This window comes from Ambystoma mexicanum, chromosome 4p (assembly GCF_040938575.1).
Source record: "Ambystoma mexicanum isolate Mex_15411 chromosome 4p, UKY_AmexF1_1, whole genome shotgun sequence".
NCBI classification, from domain to species: Eukaryota; Metazoa; Chordata; class Amphibia; order Caudata; family Ambystomatidae; genus Ambystoma; species Ambystoma mexicanum.
Genome location: NC_090927.1, coordinates 1222801925 through 1222828856, shown reverse-complemented (window position 1 = coordinate 1222828856; position 26932 = coordinate 1222801925). Strand labels below are relative to the sequence as shown.

General features: G+C 49.8%; 1 protein-coding gene across 4 annotated transcripts in view; it reads right to left on the bottom strand.

Annotated features, from left to right (window-relative positions):
- Positions 1-26932, bottom strand: part of MAP4K3 (mitogen-activated protein kinase kinase kinase kinase 3) — a 2398077-nt gene that overhangs the window by 38384 nt on the left and 2332761 nt on the right. For all 4 annotated transcript variants that reach the window (XM_069606874.1, XM_069606875.1, XM_069606876.1 and 1 more), the window contains one exon: positions 7528-7583. In XM_069606874.1, coding sequence (XP_069462975.1) covers positions 7528-7583 — 56 coding nt within the window. The remainder of the gene's footprint in view (positions 1-7527; positions 7584-26932) is intronic.

The following is a 26932-nucleotide window of genomic DNA, read 5'->3' as shown; positions in this document are numbered from 1 at the left end:
ACACTCGGCAAGAGGACCTCTATTCTTGTCGGGCGAGGTCGTTTCCCTGCTCAGAGTTTGTAACTTTGTTAACTGCAGCTCCTACTGACTTCTTGGCAGGTTTCACCGGACAGTCTCGAAGAAAGTGCCCTGAGTTTCCGCAATAGAGGCATAATTGCAACTGTTTTCTCCTTTCCCGCTCCTTTTGTATTAGAGGACCTTTCAGACCCCCTATTTGCATGGGTTCCCCGGAGTCTACTCCTTTGGAAGGAGTTGGCGGTTTGGAAAATACTCGAGCATCAAACTTGGAACGATCGCCCTTCCTGTTCTGCAGTCTGTGATCTATTTGAACGACTAAGTCTATATAGTCCGAACAATCTTGTGGGGGATTCACTACTTGGGCTAACACATCTTTGAGCTCTCCGCGTAGACCTCTATAAAACAGCATAATCCTTTTGTCCTCAGGCCATTGAGTTTCCACTATCAGTCTGTTGAAAGACGCAATATAAGCCAAAAGGTCTTGATTACCTTGTCGCAACGAAAGAAGCTCATTGTCCAAGGCCTGCCCCTGTGAATGTCTTGCGAACAGTTTTTCCATACTGAGCTGAAAAGCTTGAAAATCATGGAGGACCGTATCATCTTGATTTACTAGAGGGATCGACCAGTCTGCCGCATTGCCACTAAGGTACGAAAGCACGAAAGCTACTTTAGCTTGATCCGTTGGAAAGGCTGCTGGCCGGCATAAGAAATGCAACCGGCACTGATTGATAAATACTGCAAACCTCTTTGGGTCACCAGAAAATCGTTCGGGCGGAGCCAGAGGTACATTCCCAGGTAGGTTGATCTGCACTGGATTCATAGAGGATGTAGAAGGAAGATTTCCCCCAGATGCGGGTAACGGGGTCTGTCCGGCTTGTGACTGTAGCAATTGTCTAGCGAGATCATCTGTTCGCTCCTTGGAAATAATCAGTTCCCTTCTTAGAGCGTTCGTTTCCTGACGGGCTGCATGCACTTCTGCCCTTAGTTCCCCAAGTAACTGGGCTAGCTGGTCGGTATCCGAGGTTTCCATAGCGCCTGGACGGGAGTTTTGTGGTAGGCTTTGCGTTCTGTAACGCTCACCTGATTCCCGTAGAGGCGCCGGTCTTGACTGGGCGTATACCGTATCTTCAAAGGTGATGTGTAACACACGGCTGGCTCTTTGGGCTGGACCTCTGTGCACTGTATGTCTGGCTCGAAGGGTAAGATGTCTGCAGATAGAAAATGTGGGATTAATGAACTGGGTTATTGAATGTCTCTCTCTTCTTCCCTTTCTCTTCTCCTGTAGAACCCCAAAGGTTAACGCTCTCACCTTAGGTAAGTGAACGCCGTGCTCTCCATCTGCCTCGAGGCAGGGTGCTGTAACCAGTTTCTTCACTGGATAAGGGGAGCAGGTCTCTTGACTTCAGAGGACTGCTGTCCGTCGTTTACTGCACGAACGGTAAGTTTCGAGTAATTCTAATGTCTTTAAAGTCTTTAGTAATGATGTCTCTTGTTTTGCAGGGTTCCGGCGATGGCGGATGGCGGGCTGAAGTGAGTTGAAGATGGAGCCCGTGTGATGAATAGAAGCGCCTGGAAGCACGTAAGTAAGCGCTTGTTGCCTGCTTCACGATGCGCTCTAACTGTCTTTTTATTTTGCAGGTACAAGTTCGGGGCGGCTACAGGGTGCCGGAATACCCACTGGGTTAGATGTGGAAAGGAGTAATGGCACGTGAGTATTAAAGTTCCCCAATGTCTTTAAACGCACCTTGTTTTGTCTTTCAGATGCGGGATGCAGCGCCGAAGGCCTCCGGAGCGTGCGAAGAGTTGGTAAGCTTTTGTCTTTCAGATGCCGGAATGCAGTGTGAAGACTTCCGGAGCGCACGAAGAGTAGGTAAGCCTGTGTCTTTCAGATGCCGGAATGCAGCGCGAGGCGTTGGTGACAGCCGATGGACCAGGTAAGTGATGAGCTGTCACTGAAGACCGTAATGCTAACCTGTTCTTTCTTGTCTTTATAGGTGTTGCTGAAGACTGGATTCAGAATGGTAAGCCTTTTTCCTTAGGCCCAGGATCAGATGCAGAAGACACGATGAGCGTTCTGCTGCTGAGGATGCAGAATAACGCAAAGCAAGATTCATCCATCGGGTGTGGTTTAAATAGCCTCCTGTAGTGCTTAGGTGTCTCCTTCCACAGCCACGCCTAGGTAAGAAAAGAGTTCCTGCTTTCCAGAAGAGTTCCAGTGTTCTGAATCTAGGGAGTGGCTCCTGCCCCACCCAACAGGAAAAGTAGTTCCAAACAGAAGAGGATCAGAGACACAACTGGCAGGCAAGTAAGCAGCATGGTCTGCTGCAGGTAAGTCCACCCAAGCATTATGAGCCCGGCGCTTCCAGCGCTGGGACTGGGCATATTTATGAGCCTGGTGCCACTGGCGCCAGGACTGGGTCCAAAAGGTCCCAATTGGGACTGGCTGGCACTCGGCACTCGGAACCTGGGTTATGGATCTGCTTCCAAGGGAGTTGGGAAAACCCTGACCTTTTGGAAGCAGAGATCATGACAACCACCTTGCAGTCCGCTGGAAGATTGTAACCCCCGAACTCTATTGCTGCAGGAGCCAGGCCTTCAGGTTCAGCAATCCTGGGCCATGGTGCAGAATTGCACCTCCTTCCCTGGTGAGAAGATCCGCGACCACAGGCAGCTTGACTGGAGGGACTCTGACATGCTGAGAAGGTCCGGGTCCCAGATCTGCCTCTGCCGCGTTGGTGTGACGAGTATCATCCTGCACCGTCTGAGTTGATTTATGACTCGAAGAAGCAACTGTAATGGAGGGAACTCATACAGAAAGAGGCCGTCCCAGGGGAATGAGAATGCGTCACCCATGCTCCCTGGCTGGGGAAACCTGCTGGCGAACCTCCGGCACTTGGTGTTCGCCGCCGTCGCAAACTGATCGATCTAGGGATTGGCCCATCTGTCGAACAAGTGGTCCACTTGGTCTTGCCGAAGCTCCCACTTGTGGCAAGAGCGCAGCTCCCTGCTGAGTCGGCGATAGTGTTCTTTACTGCAGCCAGGTGGAATGAGGAACATCCCCTGGGCGATGGCCCAGTGCCACAAGTCCTGCGCCTCTCTGGAGAGCGCTGGGAATCTCGTGCCCCCCTGCTTCCGGATGTAAAACATTGTGGTGGTATTGTCCGTGAAAACCCACACCACTTTGACCTTGAGGGATGGCAGGAACGACTTCAGGGCCCAAAACACCGCCCATAGTTCCAGTATGTTTATGTGTAGCATCTTCACTTCCGGCAGCCACAGGCCTCTGGTGTGAAGACGTCCGGTGTGGGCTCCCCATCCTTCCAGAGATGCATCCATCGTGACCGTCTCTTTGTACAGGGCGCTCTGGAAATCCGTGCCTTGGCGATAAAGGAGCATACACCCTACCATCTGATCGCTTGTCGGAACTCCTCGTCGAGCGCGATCCTGTCCTGGAAAATTCCCGACACCAGGACCCAACAGGCATCGAGGAACTCCTGCAGCGGCCGCATCCGTAACCTGCAGAGCTGAATCAGGTAAATACATGACATCATGCCGAGCAGCGACTTGATGGTCCTCACTGTGGCGATCTTCAAACAGCCGTTGCACCTTGCCTAAGATGGCCAATATCATTTCGTCCAACGGTGACGCCAGGCATGACACCATGTTGAGCTTGGATCCCAGGAACAGAGCATTGTGCGATGGAGTTAAGCAGGACTTTGCATAGTTCACTGAGAACCCCAGATCCGTCAGAAGACGGACAGTCCGCTCTGTGTGTTTAACGGCGGTGTCCCTTGACTTGGCCCGGAGGAGCCAGTCGTCCAGGTAGGGGTAAACGTGGATCCCTTGCAGTCGCAGATGGGCCACCACCGTTGCCAAGCCCTTGGTGAAGACTATGGGCATCAACTTCAGCCCAAACGGAAGGGCCTTGAACTGATAATGCATCCCTTGAACGATGAAGCACAAAAACGTGCGGTGTCCTTTGTGTATGGGGACGTGGAAGTACGCGTCCTCCAGATCCAACGACGACAAGAAGGCCCCCTCATCCAGCTGGCTGAGCACGTGCTACAGCGTGAGCACCCTGAACTTCTGGGACTTTATGTATTTGTTGAGCCGTCGTAGGTCGAGAATGGGCCTCCAGCCCCCGGTCTTCTTTCTTACGAGGAAGTACCTTGAGTATACTCTGGAGCCCCGCAGTCGCAGTGCAACCAGCTCTATCGTCCCCTTTTGTAAAATGGACCGAACCTCCAGCAGCAGCTGAGGGACGTGGTTTCCCTGACAGGCCACCGGTGGTATTCGCTGACACTTCCGTTGGAATTCTAAGGTGTGTCCGTGGGCGAGAGCGTCCAGCACCCATCTGTCGGTGGAGATGGTCTCCTACACACCAACAAAGCTTACCAGCCGGCCTCCCACTGGGGTGCAAGGGTGGGGGCCCGACATCCTGGCCAGTTGAATCTTGCTTAAAGGTCAATGGGCCGCCTTGCGGTCCCTGACAACGTCTGCCCCCGAAGGCCTTGGAGCGATCCCTATTGGCTTCTTGTGTCGAGGAACAAGAGGGCTGGCGTTAAGAGGACCAACCCCACCCGAAACCCTTCGAAGAGTGGATAGACTTCCCCCCTGAGGAACAAAAGGACTGTTGTCATCGTCGTAGGGTGCCTAGGGCACGTGCTGTCTCCGTCTTGATGGCTTGGAGGGATTCATCCACAGCCTTCCCGTATAGTTTGTCCCTGTCAAAGGGCATGCCCAAAACCCTTGTCTGGACCTCCTGTCTAAAGTTTGTGGCTTTGAGCCAGTCACAACGGCAAAGACAAACTCCATTTCTTGTCATAGGGGAGGAAGTCCAATAGCAGAGCCAGCTTAAACCACAGCTCCGGTCGTATCTGGCCACAATCTCAAGGGCGTTAGCAGCCTTCACAGTCGTTGCCGCCGAGAAGATAATCTTTCTACCCATTGCATCCAACTTCTTCCCCTCGTTGTCCAGAGGGGTGGAGGAAGAAGAGGTGGCCTAGCTCGACAAGTTCTTCCTGGCGACCGCTGAGACCACTGAGTCCGGTATTGGTTGAGACCATAAGCACTTGGATGCAGAGTCCAGCACCCTGTACTTCTTCTCCAGTCGGTCTCTCTTCACTGGGGCTGTAGAGGGGTTCTTCAACAGAGCCAACCCTTCGTCCTACACATTAACCAGGAGCGAGACCGAAAGGATGGTCTTCCTCTTTGCCTCCCGGCACTGTTATAAGAAGCCTTCCGCCTTCTTTTCCTCCAGCGTGAGCTGGAAAAACTCTGATGCTCGGGCGATCATCGCATGGAAAGATCCTACCTCGTCCGGCAGAGAGGCTCTGTATCGCAGACACCAGCATGTGGAGGTCGAGAAGATGTCCAGTGAAAGGTCTCTAGGTGGTATCTGGGTGTAGGGGTGCTAGGTTCTGGGCCATTGTCTTCCTGGGGCCCCTCGTTGTTGCCTCTATAGATGGTAACCCTGTCGTTGCCCCCATACTGGGGTGAGTCTCTGGCATTTCCCTCGTCATCGCCCTGTTGGACGGTGTGGACGAAAATGATCTCATCCTCATCGGCCAAAGAAATGTCTGTAACCTGGAGGCCTTCAATGTTCCGCCCCTTTCTTCGGGTCCAGAGGGGTCAGTCTCAGGCTGAGGTCCGGCATCCTCTTCTCCAGGGTTTTCTCAACTGGCTTACTTGAAGCCTCCCTCCTGGGAGGAAGAGACACCCTGGCCTTTGCCGGGGTACCCTGCAGGTCTGCCCCTACGGCCTTCAAAAGCGACTCAACCACCTCGAGGGAGGGTGACTGTTTTGCCTGGTGCACCTGGGCCTTCACAGAAAGGCTGGATCCCTAGTCCGGTTTGGCCTTTTTCTTCCCGGCCGTGTTTGGGACCTTGTCAGAACCCTTGTCTACCTTTGCCTTCTCCGTTGTGGGTGGGTCGGACACCGCACCCTGTCTGGCCTTCTCCGGTCTGGCCTTCTCCGGATTTTCTCTCAGCTTCCCGGGGTAGCGGACTACGTCGTGGGTGATGATCCAGAGTTGTGGCTGGAGATCGATGACGATGGGGATGACGATTGTGCCCGAACCGTCGCGGGACCGGCAGTAGCGGCAACCCCAACAGAAGCAGACTTGCGGTGCTTGACCTTGTCTTAGGCCCCCACGGCTGGGGTGCCCTCAAAGGACTTAGAAGCCCACTCAGGTTTGCCTGGGATCTGGGAGAGGCATGTCCCTGGGTGCCACCCGGGATAGAGGCATTGGCTGCAGGCACGATTCCAACCATTGGTGTCGATCCTTCAACGTGCGCGTTAGAGAAGCCACAGCAAATCTCACAATCCTCCTTCTTATGCACTAGGTGCAAGCAGTACAGGCACTGGGAATGCTTGTCATCCATGTAAACATTCCAAAAACCGAAGTCAGAGCAAAGCCTGAAGAGGGAAGCGCTGTCCTTCTCGTCCAACATGATCCGTGCAGTGTAGGCCTGAAGAATCTTCTGGAAGCCACCAAGAAGAATACTTGACAAGAACCGCACGTGAGGGGTGCTGAAAAAAAACTGAAAACGGGTCCTTGTTAGTTAGAAAGATGATAGATGGAGCACCCAGGCTCGATTAACTCTCAAAAAGCGAAAAACGCAGCAAAAAGCTCAAAAGAGCGAAGCACAAGGACTCCCAAAACCTGAACGTGCGGTAAAAATCTGAAGGCGGCTGCCAGAGGAGGAGCTTAGGTAGAGTGTAGTCATTGGCTGGGGGCAGAATGACCCAGAGCTCAGTGATTGGTTTATAGGAGAAAGACAGTTTGAAAAGGAAACTGAAACTGTTTTTTCTATTACCGAGGATTCCCAGCCTGACAACAGGGAATATTCATGAGCATGAGAATCCATGCCAGACCCCCATGCTGGAGAAGTTAAAGTAGAGCATCAGAGGCACAGGAGGAGGGAAGACAAATTAATGGGTTGGCAGAGGATAGCAAGGTCCACAAAGGGAAACCAACACTGGCCAAGACAAAAGTGCCAATGGATGGGAAGGGTGCTGCAAGGAGAAGACAAGACCAATGGGGCCATAGCTAGTGCAGCCGGGGGGCCAACGCTAGTGAAGCTATAAGGTTTATGTATGTAACCACATTATATGCTTAATATTATTAGGAAGTCATTTAAGTTAGAAAGATGTTTCATTTTATATGTGGAAAGGCTGTGATGGGAGCAAACAAGTAATAGGAAAGACATTTGCTATAATTTATGAGGAAGGTTTATTTTCCCTTCGCTTACTACTGTTATTGAAAGACAGTTGTTGGTTTATTGGCATTTGAGAAAACAGCAAACCCTGGTCAGAAATTACATAATTTCAGCTTAAACCTCATCCCTCCAATCGCAAACAATTGGTATAATGAACCAAATAACTTGCCTACAATTGTTGTAACGGATACAAACCCTTTTTGAGACGAAAAAGCAAAAATATCAATTGCAATATAGAGCAACCCAAGTCTGACAGGACTAGTTATTAGAAGACAGTTATTTTAATTACCTGTCAGATCCCAAAAGCCTGAATATTCTTGTGCTGTCCGATATTTCTTGTGTGATCTGTTTGAAACAAACAATTATTCATCTGGCAGCCATTGTTCGGTTCTTTTAACATAAAGGTGCATATTCTATCCACTATCACATTTTATTCTCAACTAGATCACATTGTTTTAAAAGTACATTATCAAATGTGGTTGAATACAATGTTAGATTCAGATGTTTTATAGTAAGCAAAATCGGTACAAATAAAAAGTCATAGTAGTATCAAGGAATTGCACAGCAACCAATCGGGGTGCTCTGAAAGTATGCAACGACTGCTGGTGATGTACCACCCATTTTGATTACCTTATGGCATTCAAGGACCTTTAGAGATTGCTCTTGGTGTTGCCCTCAGGGTCACCTTGTACTTACCTGCCTACTTATGTGCAGCCTCTCTTTGCACCATTATGTTCTACGCCCTCTATACACCCTGCATTGCATCTTCCTTTTTCCACGGACTCATTTTTCACTGCAACATGCATGCAGCAAAAGGCCCCGGATGTTAATTTACATGGCAAAGATATGTAGATCTGCTGTTGCACATTTAGTTTTTACCTGATAGTAATACATTAGTGGTATTATTTTTATCTATGTTAGAGCTCCAAGTGTACTGTATCCGGAGTACAACAGTGTTTCTGATCACAGAATGTGGCACATGGGCAGTTAGCCCAGGTGCTAATTGCCTTGAAGCCTGCAGGTGTGGGCTATAAGTCACGTTGTAGCCCCTCATCCCTTATTAACTGCCCTTTGATTCTATTGGTTCGTTAACTCAGGCATGTGGGCATGAACAGCCAGCAAACAGCACATGCACCTCCTGTTAGAAGACTATAACAAATTCCTAATGTGCAGCACTCAATTTGCCGGTTCTACATTCATATCCTTTATGCATGGCTACATACAGTGTGTGACAGGGTCAGGGACTTGACCATGTCAGAGACCTCTCCCAACCTCAGGAAGGTGGCCTAGCAGGGCATAAGCTAGAGTACAAACTGCCCCAGAGACAGGAAGGTGAATTGCAAAGGGAAACCAGTATGATTTGCCTTTGGAGTTATTGCTGGTGCCAATTTGTTACCACACAATGCCTCCCAGTACATTTTCGGACAACGATTATCTGTTTTCTGTTTCAGGCCAACAACTCCCAGAATTATAATGTACCAGGCAGCAACCAAGAAATCCCAGACTGGAGTCTAAGGAACTGAATCAAGAACAGAGAGGGAATGGACTTGCTTATCTCTGGACAATCAGATGATACACCAAGCACCAAACCTACCAACTGCAGGCGAATGGTGGGGCAGCATAAAATTAACTGGGAGTGAGAAGAGACTGCAGAGGCAACAGAAAAGATAATAAAATGCAGCACCATAGGAAAAGCACAAGAAAAAAGAAATCCCAGAACCACAGCAAGCAGAAAGACCACCAGAGACTGCATAAATAAACACGATGGGAAAGGGGGAGGAGCCTAGAGTTTTTTCATTTTTTTAAAGATTTTCACCTGTATGACCCAACTCCTGGGGGAAAAGACAGCAAAAAATTGGCGAGTAGAGTCGGGAGAGCACTGCAGCCAATGGAGGGGGTGGGGGAGGTGCACGTAAAGGCAGCAGACTAAAAATGTACTTACTGCTCTGCAAAGTTTTGTCTGATGGATGGCTTTTCCTCACACTGACTCATCTTTGATATCTAGCTCTCCTGCGCAGTTGATCTTCGGAAACGTTTGCCTCACCATGTGGAGCAGCACAGCTCAACGCTGGCACCGACCGATGCCTTTACGCACCAGATATGTCTGGGCCAGTATACATAGAGGCGCTGCAAACCATGACCTTCGTTCCATCTTTTTCCCTAGCACTCTGAAACTGAGGGTGTACAGAACTAAGGTGTACTAGCTACCTGTAGAGTGGGGTGGGTAGGAGGTGTGATGAGGAATCCGTGGGAGGAACGTCCATCAGAAAGAACATTGCCGAGAGGGAAGTAATTTGCTCTTGTAATGGACTCCTCCCTCCCACATCTTTGATAAACTTCCATGGCACGAAAAGACCTGGAAGAGGGAATATAGCATGAACATCACCTAAACAAGAACAACTCCGAAGGACTACTCTGCCAAAGTGAGCATCCTGACCAGGCGGAGAATTCAAGCAGTAAACATTTTTGAATGTGTGCAAGACGCCATGTCGGTGCCCGGCATATGTCTAGGGCAGGAATTCCACATGGTAGAGCAGAGGTAGCATAAATTATTATCAAAAACACGACAACCGATTACCCCCCCTTACCAACACACCTATTAGCGGTCATGCTTTTCACATGCTACGTACATTTAAGCATTGTATATTCCAGAAACCATTTCTTATAAAATGTCTAAATGTATTCAGAATATTTCTACATAGTCGAGTAAAACCGAATATTGGTATTCATACATGAAAAACACTGAGTAAATACCAAAATTAATTCATATAAAAAAATTAATTTTACAAAATACATATAGAGACTTTTTGTGTCATAGGGTTAATAAGTGGTGTGAATTTGTCATTTAGAACACATCCACTTTCTATAAACAGTTCCTCTGATATTCCTGTTTTTTTCAAATTCAATAGAGATAAAAAAACATGTGAAAGAACCCTAGGATAGAGCATACATCACTTTAAAGCATACATATTTCACTATGGGCACTCAATGAGTCCACTACACGCTATCGCTAACATTTCACAAGAGAATATTTCATTTTTGGTGCAATGCAGTTACTTTATTCACCCTTAGTGAAGTGTGTACCAGGAGTGCAATAGGAAGGAGAATTAAAGTAACCCCCAATATTTTTTCAAAAAAGAGTTTCTCTTTAGAAGTGAGGTTAGACTGTAGAGCATTTGCTACCTTAGCTGCTCATAACTTAGGCTTTTGGTCTATCTCTCAGTACACAACATTCAACAAATGAAGGTTAGCCGATATTATGTCAACCAGACACTCGGCACTAATGACTAGTACTTTTACATTGTATCCCCAGAGACATTTAGGGATAGACAACATTACAGGGTCGGCAGGTTTCGCTGACACTTCCATGGTGGTCATCTTCTTTAGGACCAATTATTTGGGGAAGTGCTGTCAGTCACGGTGTCCATCAGACAGGATGGGGCATCCAGTCCCGGTCTTGATAAACTGCTCCATGACTTGGACGTGTTGATTTTTTGAGGAAGAATGAGTGGTCCCTTTTGTTTAGGAGCCCGTCTCATAAATATCAGTCAGCATATGGCTATGCTCTGGATGCGGTTGATGCAGCGAGTGTCGCAGCAGACTCTCGTGCGCCACAGTAGCTAGGTGTTCTAGGCATATGGCTCTGCTCTGGATGCAGCGAGTGTCGCAGGAGACTCTCGTGCGCCACAATAGCTAGGAGGTGCTGTCAGTCTGTGAGGTGGAAGCAGTGGCAGCCGCCCTGGACACTGGGAGAAAGGAGGGAGTTGAGGAAGAGTCTCGTCAAGTGCTGGCCATCAATGAAAAGAGAGAAACTACAGATCCCAAAATGCCCCACGAAATACTGCATCAGGGGGGAGGCACACCGATGGGTAAAGAAAGGAGAAAAAGGAAAGGGAGAGCCAGGTTTCCTTACGTTAAACCCACCCAAACACAAACAAAGTACAGGGTTAGCCCACAGTGGACGGAGCAGGGGGGAGGTGGGAAATCTGAATCAGGTGTGTTAAAACCGTTGCTGAGAACACATGGGGCTGATTACGGGGGAGGGCCGGACAAGGATTAAGGGCCGGACAAGGATTAAATGCAACTCCAAGGGACTCAGGAGGAGTCTTATTTTTCAGGAGCAGCGCGAGGCGAGAGACGCCGCACCCGAGTGGAGTGAGACCAGCCAAGATTACGAGTGGGCTTACTAGTAGTAAGCCGAAAGTTCACAGATTGACACCGTATCCGGACCAAGGCTCAAGACATTCCAGTGGAGAGAAACGGCCGCCTAAGAAGAAGGATTCAGAGTGGTGAAGTGTGTACTATTGACATTTTGTTAATTTCGTTTTCATGGCCGGCGGACAGGTTGCAGGGTGAAAAGCCTGTAATTGCCTGCCTGTTATCTTGGAACTAATTAAGGCCAGCAGAGGCCGTTGCAAGTAAAGTAAGACAGAACGCCTGTGCCTATGAGGTGAAAAGAACCGTCATCAGTTGGCTAAATTTATTGATCTGTGACCAGAACTTGTTGTGCAATAAACCACTGTGAAAGAAAACCTCGTTTGTCTCCAGCTGACTACTTAACACAGTCACAGCGTCCATCTAACAGGAGGGGGCATCCAGACCCGGCCTTGATAAACTGCTCCATGACTTGTACATGTTGATTTTTTTAGGCAGAATGATTGGTCCGTTCTGTTTAGGGGTCCATCTGAAGCGTCGGGCGGCATATGGTATGCTCTGGAGGTGGTCGATGCAGCGAGTGTCACAGTCTCTTTTCTACCTTGGTTAAATGGACAATACCCTTACACTACTTTCACTATGACACAGAACAGTAAAATAATTGCTTTCCTTGACCTGTTAATTGAATGATCAGAAGCAGGAAGCTTAACTACAACACTTTTTAGCAAACCAACTGATAAGAATACACTTCTTCAATATGACCGTTTCCATCCACTAAGCCTGAAAAACAATCCACCAATAGGCCAATTTTTACGAGTATGCAGAAACTGTACGAGAGCAGTAGAATTTGAAAAACATAGCAAAGCTCTTCAAATACGGCATACAGAACGCAGCTATCCGACTAAAGTAGTAAGAGTAGCACATAAGAGAGCACGACACGGACCACGCGCACCCAGTGCCTCACTTCGTATGCTAAAACTAAACTTGATAAAATCACCTGTGTCACTATATTCTGTCAAATAAGCAACAGACTCAGAAAACTCATCATAAAACACTGGCAATTTGTACAAACCCCTGATTTCCAACCAGAGAAACGCAGATGTGCGTTTAGACGACAATGCAATCTTAAAGACTCATTGGTACACACCTATGAAGATAGAAAAAGTACAACAGGACACAAATACACTGTGGCATCTACCCCTAGTAGAAGGTCACTTTAGATGTGGTAAATGCTCAGTCTGCTCTCTGAGGAAAGACATAAAATCTATTTATTTGTGTGGGCTAGAATGGCATCTCAAGTCCTTAACGAATTGCAAAACTGAATGGGCCATTTATGTCATTAAGTTCCCCTGTAATCTCATTTATGTGAGCAAGACCAAACGACAGGTCAGACAAAGGATCTGTGAACACAGATTGTGCATCAAGAAAAAAATTGAAGACAAATCAATGGTAGCACATTTTACAAGACGCATTCATAAACCATCTGAAATATTTTGGGCCGTGATACAAACAATCGCAGTGCCAATAAGAGGAGGGGATAGAAATCTTATCCTGTGAAAAATCCAAAAAAAAAAATTGATTGTTAGATTGGATTCGATAAAAAAGGCATGAACACCAATATCGAGTGGAGTCTAGGTTTATTCATGCGGTAACACCTGGAACCCATATATGTGGATTGTACACTAGCACAAAATATGTTTTTTGAACAACCTATTACTAGAAGTAATGCAAGATTCTGGTACATAAATCCACCATGAACCTCTGTGTAAATATGAAAAGGAAAGTGTTAATAAAGCTGGGGATTGTAATTCATTCTTTTGAAACTAAATTTCTTGAATTCAAATTTTGAAATGTACCCTTCTGAAACTCATTTGTGTTGCAACGCCTAGATGAATGCTTTATGAAGAACGCCTCGCTGGAAACTTATACCCACCAAAGCAAGGAACCTGATCGCGATGGACGGGGGAGCAGTCAGGCTAACCGACCTGAGCCAGCAGGCGCACCCCTGCGAAGGGACTGGAACCGGCCTGTTGGACCTGACGTGACGTGACCTGCATACGAAGACCCAGATGGGCCAATACGGTGCGGGCGCACCTGGGCATTGTCCGACCAGTACAACTGCTAGGTGCAGTTGGTTAAGTTTGGTTTGTTGTTGGTTGAAATGTTATAACATCTTCAGAATGATTGTCCTAATGAACGGCTGGGTGCTTAGTTGGGAGTTAATGCAAAACGAGGGAGAGAGGGGCGTGGGGGTCTTGTGGCAACAAGGAGGTGAAGGCTCAGAGAAAGGGATCAGCTCACAATGCAATGGCATCTGAGATAAGAATACTGATATAGAACATCAGGGGCATGGGCACCTACATGCGAAGGAACAGCATTAAGTCTTTGCTGAGGAGGAAAAGGGTTTTGATCGCACTACTGCAGGAGACTCATCTCACTGCCGAAAGCAGCAGCAAGATAGTTGGGTATTGGGGTGGACAAGGTTTTGGCGCACAGTACTCCAAGTATGCGAGGGGAGTGTACATGTGGATAAATGCAAATGTACCCTTCCGCCTCCTGTCGAAGGAAGTAGATGCTGAGGAGAAAAATCTGATACTCAAGGGCAGCATTGAGCAGCTAGAGGTTTGCATAGTTAACTCCTACCTCCTGAACTGTGGAACCCAAGCATACCCAAGTACGCTGAGCAGGAAACTAGCCCCTTACTGCGACTGCTTTTTCATCTGGGGGGCTGGCGGGGGGGGGGGCTTCAATCGTGTTCGGGACCTCACTCTAGACAGATCCAACCCGCTGATGGGGGAGGGAGGCCAACTCAGTGGACATTAAAGTACTAGCAGATCTAGACCTAGCGGATGTGTGGAGGGACCTACACCCAGAGAGCAGGGAATTTTACTACTACTCGGCGCCCCATGGGTTATACACTAGAATTGACTACCTAGTGATAGACAAAATACACCTGGCCCAAGTTGAGTCAGCAAACTACCTGGGAAGATGAATATCAGACCACTCGCCACTGATGGTGGAATGGAAACGACGAGGCCCTAGACCACCAATACCGATGTGGCGCATGCCAGTGGACGCACTGATTGACTTCGCCTTCAGGGAGGGGCTCTGAGATAGGGTAGTGGAGTACGCTAAACAGAACATGGGCAGTGTAGAGAACTGGAGCACAATTTGGGAGGCACTGAAGGTGGTGGTGAGGTGGGAAGTCATTGACAGCGCTGGGGGTATCAGAAGGTCGCTGGGTAACCCAAAAAACCAAAGAAGTGGAGCAAGAACTATCCGCAGCCAGGGCGACCTGCAGGGATGCCTGGGCCAGACTAAGTTTGATTACATTGCTAAGTCCACCAGAACACATTCGGAGGGCGACAAGCCAAGTAGGTGGCTTTCATGGCTGTGCAAGCGGCAAAGTCCGAAACACTCAATTACCGAAATAAAGGATGATAGAGGTACAGCTCACACTTTGCAACTGTCAATCAATGACACCTTTAGGAAATTCTACACCCAGCTGTACAGCCACGACACACCAGTACCACCAGAAATCATATCAGATACATTAGAAGAAATTGTTCTCCCCACACTAGATAGAACACAACAAGATATGCTGGACGGGGAGCTAACGGCAGAGGACATAGGTGAGGCGATCAAGTCCCTATCTACTAGCAGGTCCCCGGGGAGCGATGGGTTACCCCCTCAATTCTACAAAGAATATAGCTTAGAACTAGTCCCAATCCTACACAAGGTATTTAAAGAGGCATACACTAAGAAGGTACTACCTGCGAGCATGAGGGAAATGCTAGTGATCCCGATACCCAAACCCAACAAACCCACTACAGAGTGTGGCTCATATAGACCACTGGCAATGCTGAACTACGATGTAAAAATACTGACTACCATACTAGCCAAATGTCTATTGAAGGCCATAGGGACAATAGTACACAGAGACCGAAATGGCTTCATACCAGGCCGCAGTATGGCTATAAATTTGAGGTGACTACAACACATCATGGCCCAGACCACAGGGCTGCAGGAACAATATGCTATTGTATCGCTGGACACTATAAAAGCATTCAACTCTATATACTGCAAATGGTTGATAGCTGTCCTGAGAGCGTTTGGGCTCTGTGAGCAATTTATTTGTTGGATCAAGCTATGCTACGAAGCACCGGTGGCCAGGAAGAAAACAGGAAGGATGGTGTCAGCGACCTGGGATATTCAAAGAGCATCAGGCAAGGCTGCCTACTATCCCCAATGCTTTACGTGCTGGGACTAGAACCATTTGCGATATACCTAAGGAAGCAATTCTTTGATGCAGGAGACATAATCGGGAGAGCATATCACATTGTCTCATTATATGCGGACGATTTACTGCTGTACTTGAGGGACCGCACCTCAATGTGCCGTAATCTTAGACATACTGGAGCGCTTTGCACAGATGTCGGGGATCTCATTTAGCAAAGAGAAATCTTGTATATTCCCACTGGCGGGCCTAGCTGGGAAAATCGAAGAGGACCTCCTGAGCGTGGGCATCAGGTGGCAGCTGAACTCGTTCAGGTACCTAGGGGTCAATGAATGGCACACTCCAGAATTAATGCATACATGAAAAACTTTGGTAGCAGTGCAGGGAATATGAAGGCCAATAAAGTTTTGGTCCAAACTGCCCCGGTCGATGATGTGGAGGGTTGTTATCATCAAAATGATAGTCCTGCCTAGGTTTTTATATTTCTTCTACAACATTCACTGTTACATCCTGGCTTCTTTCTTTCGCTTGCTGGAAAGCCTGCTAAGGGAGATACTACGGGGTCTCACCAAACACAGACTATCATTGGGCTTGCTTATGCTGCCATATGAGGCTGGGGAGGTACAGCTGCCAAATCTTGAGAAATACTATCTGGCGGCACAACTTAGCTACGTGGCCAAATGGCTAGCGGATGAGGTCAGTTTGGAAACCAACCCGATTCAACAACTGGTTGGGTTTGCAAAGGGGCCCTCTCGGGCAGTTCCTGGCACCTCCACTGCCTGCCTCGCTCACACCATGTTTCTGACCTTCTCTGCCAGCGGGCTACCTTGCTCTGCCACACTGGCTCTCGCTAACTGCCTCTGCACTCAGACTTGTGCTTCCGCACACCGGCTCATGCCTAAAGCCTACATCCGCCATCACTGAAGCAGTCACATCTTCTCCCAACTGCTTCGTACCATTTGGTTCACATTTTTTAAAAGGTGCTCGCAAAGGTGTCTTCATTTAACTAGCACACTCAACACGGTTGTGGCTCTGTCAATTCCCTCATCCTCCTCGTTTTAGGCGGTTGTGGGAATTGAAGTCCATTAATGGTTTCTGATGCATAATTGTTGGAGGACCTTTTCCAATGATGTCACATGGAAAATCAGTTGCATTGGATTAATCACATCACACTGTCTAATGTTTACAATTCATTAGATGTAAAAGCTAAAAGATGTTTTTGAATGAAGTCTGTGCAACCTCTCTTCATCCCTGGAAGGGTCAGGTGGGGGGATAGAAATCTGGTAGTGTGATATTTTGGGATAAATTACATTCAGACAGCACGTTAGGAAGAAGTGACGGACCCTCAAAACAACCTTCTCCTTGGAGAATACTGTAACTGGTAGATTGCAGGATAGGGCGTGTAGTTCCCCCAACACCGCAAACAGATGTAATAGCCACTAGGAAAATGGTTTTCCACTTTAGTAGCCAGAGAGGATACGAATGGAGCAACTCAAACGCAACTCCCATCAAGAATGTAAGAACCAGGATCAAATCCCAAGACGGAACCAGAAAAGGGACCGTCAGGAATTAATTAATTAGTGTTAGGGAGATTTATCATCGTTATTCTTCATCCCCTTTCCTGCAGAGATCCCCAGCACTTTTTGCTGGACTTGTGAACCTTTTTCTTTAACTCCTGAATGAGTGGAGCCTTTCTCTCCACCCATTAATTCTTGTGGACTCTGTCTTTTGGAACTCTCTTCTTTGTATTCTACCTGTACTATGGAGTCCGTCTGCTCCATAGCTCTTAAAGGCATCTATATTAATATTGCAGCACACAGCTCCTTATGGGCAGCGTTGCTGGGGACCCTCAGGGTCATCCTTTGAGATTGTTTTCCTATGTAACTGCTGCTAAGAATTAGTATCTCTCCCAAAACTTTATAGTCTAGGAGATTGCCACACACCACCTTATGTGGAGTGCCAAACGGATACCTAGTATCCCCCTTCTCTCAGTTAGTATGACATTTAGTCACATAGACAATCTCCTATTTATGGCTGGTGGCCTTGGAAGGGTTCTACCAACTATTGTGTAGTTTTTGTACCGCAGGCTATATCCATAGACTTGGTAGTGCACAATAAGGGCGCCCAAATACAAAATGGGGGCCTCACTTCTTTTTTCACCATTACTAGCGTGGTTGTTCTTTCGTAGCCCTTTTTCTGCCATTCTGGGAGGGGAGGCCTGTGTGTGTGTTCTGCCTTTGGTGGGAACCCTTGGGTGCCCTTGTCTAGTCTCCAGTGTGTCTGGGCAGGAAGGAAGTGGGGGAGGAGTTTTCCAGCCCCTGTCCTTTGTCTGCCAGAGTGCCCAATTGGACAGCCAAACGCCCCTTTCTGAAAGATGCTGAGTGTTAGGAAAGATTTCCCTTTACTGCACCTTTCCTTCCATTTTAATGGATGCCCAAACTTTTTGCTTTTATTTTTGATCCTGACATGCACACTTTTTACAGTGCAGTGAAGCAACACAGTCTTTTGCTCATCTGTTATGGGGAAACTGACATGTCCTTCAGGCTGTCGGTACTGGGAAACATTGTTTCCCTTAGTGTTGTTACTTGGTTACTACTTTTAGTAACTCATCACTAGTGGTAACTTTTTATCGTTGTACAATGCATCTTACAATGCAGTACAATGGTGCACACACTTCTTTTTGTTCTAGACTACCACGCAAGGATTTTTGGTTATTCTAGGTGTGCTAAATGGACAAGCTGGTGGCAGGATTGACTTTTTACCATTTTTTGGTGCTTTTCGTTTGAACCTTTCCACGTTAACTGTGTTTGGCTACTAATTGTGGCTAGTGACCAGGCCTGGCCATGCCACAAGGTTTTTCGCTTGTCCTTTGGCCATCTTGTCTTTTAGCTCTCTCCCTGGCGTGTGAGGCCAGAAAAATCCTTATATGGACTTCCAGTGCCAGGGAAAGCAGAGTCTTTGGCAGGCTAATGGAGGTCAACGTGTCTTTGCTGACAGGATGTGAGCTGGGGCTGTCTGGTCCCAAACCACAAGCTGGTTTCAGTCAGTGGTCGAAGTGTACGAAAAGAAGTAGTGGAACTTTGTTCGCTACTGGTCTGCACCGCTCCCCACTAACACCATCGCCACGCCCCCTTCCATGCACAATACAAATCCCAAAACACACGTGCCTGCTGTTTAACGGAACGTCCAGTGCAGTGCGCTGAAAGTGCAAGTTTCAACTTCTTCCTACACTTTTATTTTAAAACGAAACTGTTCCGGAACCGTTTCTTTTTAAAATGAAAGTATAGTAATGGTAAAACTTAATTAAAATAAGTAGTGGAGCACCACTGGTTTCAGTATGTCTTGAGTGTTATGTGTGAGTGTTCGCGCCAGTGGTCCTGATTGGACCACTGCTGTGGTGTATGTGGGGCTAGTTTTGCTAGTGCGAGTCTCTGCTCTTACCTGGCTTTTGGGATAGGAAGAGGGCCCCCACCACCCACTTTAGAGTGATCCTGGAGAAATCTGAAGGAGCCAAGACTCGTGTCCAACTATGAGACCCGCGAGGAGAGCAGCGACAAGTCTGAAGGTGGCCTGGCGACCAACTTCTGCTGCTCTCCTGGAAGAGCTTTGTCTTGCCGTCGATCTTCAGAAGTCCTGTGAGGGAGCTGCGACCCGTGGTGGGGAGGGAACATCCATTCACGATGTCTGCTCAGTACCCTGCAAAGAAGAGCCTTCAGAGGTGCCCCGGAACTGCCCTGTGGCTGACCTGCTCTGAGTTTGGGCTACCGTGCTGCCAACATCACCATTCTGTGTTGAGGCCTGGAACTTGGGGGATCCTCAGCTTGTCCTAGAAGACTTACCTCAGCAACATGTCTGAGTCCTAGCATCAAGGGGACCCGAGATAGGAGGGAAAGTCTGACCGCGACAAGTAAGTCCCTTTGTGTCACAGTGCTGTGTTGACCACTGTCCTAAATAGTTTACATGAGTCAAATTCAGTCCAGTCCTGAGGGGGGTCCTGCATCGTACTTTTCTGCATTCTGTCACCCACCAAGAGTCCTTGCACCAGCCAAAGACACAGAACAGAGATCTGCTCGAATCTGCAAGCCCCGCGGATCAAGGACTGAGGCTGACGGTGGGAAAAGCAGTCTTGGATCTTCTTTCATTGACCTGCCAAGTCCTGTGAAGAATGGAACAAGTTACTTACCTGTAACTGTTGTTCTCCAGCATGGGTCTGGTGTTAGGCAGAAACCTGTGCAGTTCCCTTAGGGACCACTGCAAAAGGCTTAAGACTACAGGTGTTGGCAGTAAACCCAATTGGTAGCAGCCTGTACCACCCAGATTTACCTGGTAGCTGTGGCTGAGCAGTCGGACTTCTCTCAAGAAGAGTTAGGCAGTATATAGAGTATACACAATAGGTACAGAGATGCAGTAGCACATGCAAACACTGACCAGAGCTTTGGTGTAAAAGTATATAATTATTTATTTAAAGACACACTTGTAAATTACACTAGCACAAAAAGAGGTAAGTAAATTCAACACACAGTCACTATTATAGATATACAACCCTGATTACTTATTAGACAAGTCTTAATGAGAAACACCACTTATTTTCAGACAGAGGTAGGCGCTTAACCTAAGATGGCACTCTAATAAGTTATAAAAAAAAAAGGGAGGGAAAAGGCAGAGTTATGAAAGCACACAATTTCAATACTTTTAAAAGAACCACAGTGAGGCAGGTTAGGCAAAGTCTACTGGAGAACAAGAAAGTTCAAATGCCAGTCCCACTCTTAGAGAGAGCAAGCGAAATGTGCCCAGGATCACACAGTGGGGTTATGTCCAAAGAGTCTTTGTAGATAGTTCAAAAAGATGAGATCAAGTCAGGAAAAGTTAGTTAACAGGCCCCAGGCTAACCCAGGTTAGAAAGTCGGGGATTTACTGTCACCCCGAAGGATCTGTCGCAAGGGAAGCCAGGCGGGACACAGTACCTGAAATGGGAAGAATGCTCCAACGGGGGCAGTTGTTCCTGGCAGCGGGTGCAAGTCAGTGTTTCGTCCAGAGGAAGAGGAGGTCTCGACGTGGAGGAAAGATGAAGGTTGTTGCACTGCCAGGGAAGAAACCAGCCACAGAGTTCTCCGGTTACAAGGTACTACCCTTTTCTTCGCGGTAGTGGTAAACCGTGGTATCCCGGTTGCCGGGGTGCTTGGCACAGGCAAGGCGGCCACGAGATGATCGAGGAAGGCGAAAAGACGGGCAAACTGGTTATCCCCACCAGTCGAAGGAAGAAGACTCTCCGGACTGGAGATCTCCTCTGTCGTCGGGAAAAGTGGCGAGACGGTCCAGCAGGGCTCCACCGGTGGTGTCGTCGTTGTAGGTCGGCTCGGCTTCTCCCTCCTCGGATTCTTTAGGTCCTGTGGCGACTTCTGAAGTTCCAGTCCCCAAAGCCCTGCTTTTATGCAGAAAACCCCCATTCATCAGTCCTAGCTGTCACTCAAACATGCTAAGTGGTGAGCCGGGCGGCTCACCACTGGACAATCACACCAGAGTGCGACTTAAGTTGCCAAGGCAACTCAGTCCAGGGTGCCTAAAACCCATCCCACACCCACTGTGGTACCCAGACAGAGTGGCACCAACTTTTGGAGGCTTCTGTGGAGAAGCCCGCCAAAAAGTGGAACAAAGGGCTCCACTTGGGTTGGAGTCACAGAAGCGAACACATACGCCATTCTGGAACCGAGTTTCGGCAAAAAATACCAATCAGTGAATTTATATTAATTTAATAAACCGTCGGTATGTTCGAGGCTATATTAAAAAGTGGTAGGCTCGAACAATGGGAAAATCCCATAGGAATATATTTGCGGTCGAATATAAAAAGTAGTACCCACTGCCACCAGCCAAAACTAGGTTGGGGGGACTGGACAGTGCCCCCTCGAACAACAGACCCCGGGGCAATCAAATTGCCCCGACCAGTATGTCCACAATATGATGGTTTGTACTGGTTCTGTTCACAATTTAAGACTAGTAAAGCCAATGGTGACTTTACATGCCCGGGGAGACAGTAGTCAGCCCCAGGGTATGGAGTCTATGTTTGGGGGCCGCTACGACACCCCTGGGTTACTGCACGGAGGGTGCTGTGTAACCCATATACCAAAAACACATGAAGCCCTATGGGCTAAAGGACCCCATAGCCCACAAACATACAAATTCAAAGGAACACCTCAAATCATGTCTAAGAGTGGGAGAAAAAGAGTCTCACTCTTAGCAGGAGAAAAAATAAACCCCAAAAATCCAGCAAAGCTGCTGGGGGACTCACTAGGTTTGGGAAATTAGCCTTTACAGAGAATTCTCCCTAACACCTGGCATGGATTCACATGCTCATGAATATTCCCCGTCGTCAGGCTGGGAATCCTCGGTAAAGAAAAAATCAGTATCCGTTTCGTTTCTGATCTGTCTTTCTTAGTAGTAACCAATCACTGGTCTCTGGGTCATACTGCCCTCTCCCTAAGCCCCTCCCCTGGCAGCAATCCTCAGATTTGGTAGCACGTAAAGTGGCAGTATGACCAAGTGAAGAGCCGCAGAGGGGAAGGAGGGAGGGTTCGCATGTGAATCCATGCCAGACCCATGCTGGAGAACAACAGTTACAGGTAAGTAACTTGTTCCTTCTCCAGCATGGGGTCTGGCATGGATTCAACATGCTCATGAATATAAGAATACATAGCAGTACACACATGCACAACCAACGGGAGGTGGAAAAAGGCTCAACATTCAGCATTACATAAACTCAACATTAAGCAACTCTTACCCCACCTTCAGGCGAACAGGTTGCGCAGCACTGCTTGGCCGACTCTGGACTCCTAGCTGGAATCCCGGTCGACACAGTAGAATCTCGTGAAGGTGTGCGTCGACCTCCACGTAGCAGCCCTGCAGATGTCCAGCAGGGGCACACCAGACAAGAACGCCGTAGTAGCAGCGATCGCTCTGGTCGAAAGGGCTCTCGGACGGCCGAGCAACGGTCGGTTGGCCAACCGATGACAGTGCATGATGCAGCCGGAGAGCCATCTGGAAATGGAAGCCTTCGAGAGAGCCTTCACTTGGTTCACAAGTCCAAAGATCACAAACAGCTGTGATGTCTTCCGAAAACTCTTCATTCGGTCCACACAGAACTTAAGCACTCTAGCCACATCCAGCGAGTGCAAAGTCCTCTTGGCCGGCGACGAAGGCTACGGAAAGAAAACTGGCAACACCAAGGGCTCGTTAAGATGGAAGTCGGACGGCACCTTGGGCATGAAAGAGGGGTGCGTCCTCAGCACCAACCTTGTATCGTGAAAAGTCAAGTATGGAGGCTTGCAGGATAGGGCCCGAATCTCTCCCACGCGTCATGCGGAGGTGATGGCCACAAGGAACACTGTCTTCCACGACAGAAACTTCAACGGGGCCAAATGCAACGGCTCGAATTGCGGACCCATGAGCCTGGTCAGCACCACGTTGAGCTCCCACGCCGGGGCCGGAGCCTTCACCGGCGGGAACGATCGGAACAGTCCCTTCATAAATTCCTTCACCAGTCGATGAGACCATAAGGATGGCCGTCCTGCAGTTCTGGTGTATCGGGAGATCGCTGCCAGATGTATCTTGATGGAAGCGTGAGCTAGTCCAGCTTTGGCCAGCGACAGTAGGTATGGTAGCACTTGAGGTGCCGTAATCCGTAGAGGGTTGATCTTCTGTGCACGGCACCAGACAGCGAACCTCTTCCACTTATGTCCGTAGCACTTGAGAGTTGAGGACGCCCTGGCCTTTGCAAGAACCTCTCTGCAGTCAGCCGGGATATCGTACCCTCCAAACTCTAGTGCTGCAGGAGCCAGGCCTGCAAGTTCAGCGACTCCGGGTCGTGCTGAAGAATGGTGCTGCCCTCTCTGGAGAGAAGATCTGCGTCCGTCAACAGCTTGACTGGTGGGGACGCTGAGAGGTCCAGAAGGTCCGGGAACCAGATCTGTCTCGGCCACGCCGGTGCGACGAGGATCATCCTGCACTGGGACCTCTGGAGCTGGCTGATGAGTCGAAGCAGCAGCGGCAATGGAAGAAACGCATACAGGAACAGGCCGTCCCAGTGGTACGAGAAAGCATCGCCCATGCTCCTCGGCTGGGGGAACCTGATGGCGAACCTCTGGCACTTGGAGTTAGTCGCCGTCGCGAACAAGTCGATCTGGGGTTTGCCCCATCGTTGGAAGAGCCGATCCACTTGATCCTGGCATAGTTCCCACTCGTGGCACGAGCGCAGCTCCCTGCTGAGTGAGTCGCTGATGGTATTTTTTATTCCTGCCAGATGGAAGGGAACCGCAACATCCCCTGGACGACAGCCCAGTGCCAAAGATCCTGGGCCTCCTTGGATAGGGCTGGGGATCTGGTGCTTCCGGATGTAGATCATCGTGGTGGTGTTGTCGGTGAAGATCCTACGACCTTGCCCTTGAGGGACGGGAGGAACGACTTGAGCGCCCAGAACACGGTGCAGAGCTCCAAGATGTTGATGTGGAGAGACCTCTCCTTCGGGAGCCAAAGGCCTCTTGCGTGGATATCTCCGGTGTGCGCTCCCCATCCTTCCAGGGAGGCGTCCGTCGACACCGTCTCCTGATGTGCTGGGGTCTGGAAGTCTGTGCCCGCCGTGAGGTGTGCACGGGTGCCCCACCACTGAATCGCCTGACGGAAAATCTCGTTGAGCGGGATCTTGTCTTCGAAGCTGCCCGCCGCTTGCATCCAGCGGGCGTCGAGGAACTCCTGTGGAGGACGCATCCGTAGCCTGCACAGGCGCACTAGATAGATGCATGAGGACATCATACTGAGGAGGGACTTGATGGATCTCACCCTGGCCACGTCCGTGGCTAGCAGGTGCTGCACCTTGCCTAAGATGGCCTTCATCCTTTCCTCCGACGGAGACGCCAATCGTTCCACTGTATCGAGTTTCGCTCCCAGAAACAGTGCCACCTGCGGCAGAACCAAATGGGATTTCGGGTAGTTGATGGAGAAACCCAGCTCTGTGAGTAAGTGGACGGTCTCGGCCGTGTGCTCGACGGCGAGTTCTCGTGTCCTTGCACGGATGAGCCAGTCGTCCAGGTAGGGGTAGATGTGTATCCCCTGCAGGTGCAGCCGCGCCGCCACTGGTGCTAGGCACTTGGTGAACACCCTGGGTGCTGACTTCAGTTCGAATGGCAGAGCTCTGAATTGGTAGTGGCGTCCTTGGACTACGAATCTGAGGAACTTTCGGTGTCCTTTTAGGATGGGGATGTGGAAGTAAGCATCCTCCAAGTCCAACGACGATAGTAAGTCGCCCTCCTCCAGCTGTCCCAGCACGTGCTGAAGAGTGACCATCCTGAACTTCTGTGCCTTGATGTATTTGTTCAACTGACGTAGGTCCAGGATGGGGCGCCAAGCGCCTGTCTTCTTTCTGACGAGGAAGTATCTTGAGTATACTCCGGAGTCCCGGAGCCTCTTGGGGATGAGCTCGATGGCACCTTTCTTGAGCATCGCCTTTACCTCCAACAGCAGTTGAGGGACGTGATTTTCCTTCCTGGCCACAGGAGGAATGCGGGGACACTTCTTTTGGAATTCGAGAGTGTGCCCGTGGGCCAGGACATCCAGCACCCAACGGTCGGTGGAGACGGACTCCCACACGCTGACGAACTTCGCCAGCCGGCCTCCCACCGGGGTGCTTCGGTGGGGGCCCGACGCTACAGCCGGTTCAATCTTGCTTGGAGGCGGCCTTGCCGCCTTGGCCTCCTTGGCGACGACGCTGAGATCCTCCTTGCTTGCCGTGACCTCTGTAAGCCTCCTGGTACGAGGAGTGGGCCGCCTGGCGGTACGTAGAGGAGCCACCACCTGATCCCTTGGAGGCCCAGTGTCTGCCTCCGGCGCTCCGAAAGGGCCGTTGTTGCTGAAGGACTCCCAGGGCTCGGGCCGTCTCTGTGTCAGCCTTGATGGCCTGCAGCGACTCATCCACCGTTTTCCAAAACAGGTTGTTGCCGTCCAACGGCATGTCCAAAACCCTGGTCAGCACGTCTTATCGGAAGTCTGTCGCCTTGAGCCAGCCCCGTCGCCGAAGGCAAACACTGTTGCCTAACTGGCGAAACCCGGTGTCAGCAATGTCCGTTGCCACCATTATGCTGGGGTCCGACGCCACCTCACCTTCCTGCAGAATCTCCAGGGCCTCTGCCCTCTTGTCCTCTGGTAGGAAGTCCAGTAGTGGAGCTATCTTGTACCATAGATCCCTGTCGTAACAGGCCACAATCGCTAAGGCGCTGGCCGCCTTAATTGTCGTTGCCGCCGACGAGATGACCCATCGCCCCATGGCATCCAATTTCTTACCCTCGCCGTCAGGTGGGGAAGTAGAGGTTGAGGCTGTCGCCCCCGCCGCCTTCTTCTTGGCTGCCGCTGAGACGACCGAATCCGGCATAGGTTGAGCCCTGAGGCACAAAGGGGCGGCGTTGGGGACCCGGTACTTCTTCTCGTACCTGTCCCTCTTGGCAGGTGTCGTGGACGGGTTCTCCAGGATCGCAAGTCCCTCGTCCCAGATATCGTCGAGTAACGGTACCGCAAGGACCGTCTTTCTCTTGGCCTCTCGCCGTTGATAGAGGAAACCCTCCTTCTGTTCCTCGGGGCAGAGCTGGAAGAGCTCGGATGCCCCGGCGATCATGGCGTGAAAGGAGCCAATTTCGTCGGGCGGGGAAGCCCGAGGGAGTGGTGATGGAAGGTCTGTCCCGTCGTCACCACCGTCGTCACCCGTCCCCGTCGCCATATCCGTCGCCGTGTCATCCCTGGGGTCCTGTGAGGGGGATGAGGGCTCCACGGTTCGTGGGGGCATGAAGGGTGGGGAGGGATGAACTCTCCTCCGCTTGTTCGGAGGGCTTCCCGACGGGCCCGGTTCTGGATCGTCTGCCAGGGTTAGTGGTCATCTCGTCCTTAACTCCGTGCATAAGCTTTGGATTGCCATCAAAATGGCCGCCGAGTTGTCCTGAGGCTCGGGCAATGGCTGCGACGGGAGGGAAGACCATGGGATCATACCTTCTCGAACCTCTCGTTGAGGTTCTTCACGGTTTCCACCAGTTCCTCCTCAGAGGCTGAATCCGTGTCCGTAATGGCCACCGGCCCCCCACCCCCTCTTTTTCCACCAGGGTCTTCACGGGGGTCTTGTCGATGGGCTGGAAAGAGGATTCCCTCCGCGGTGGCAGGGAAACTCTGGGCCCCGAGGTCGCCTCCACAGGCTTCGCCAGGGTCGTTGCGACTCCCTCGATAGAGGCCTTAGCCGGGTGAATCGAGGCCTTCACCACCTTGGGCGCGCTTG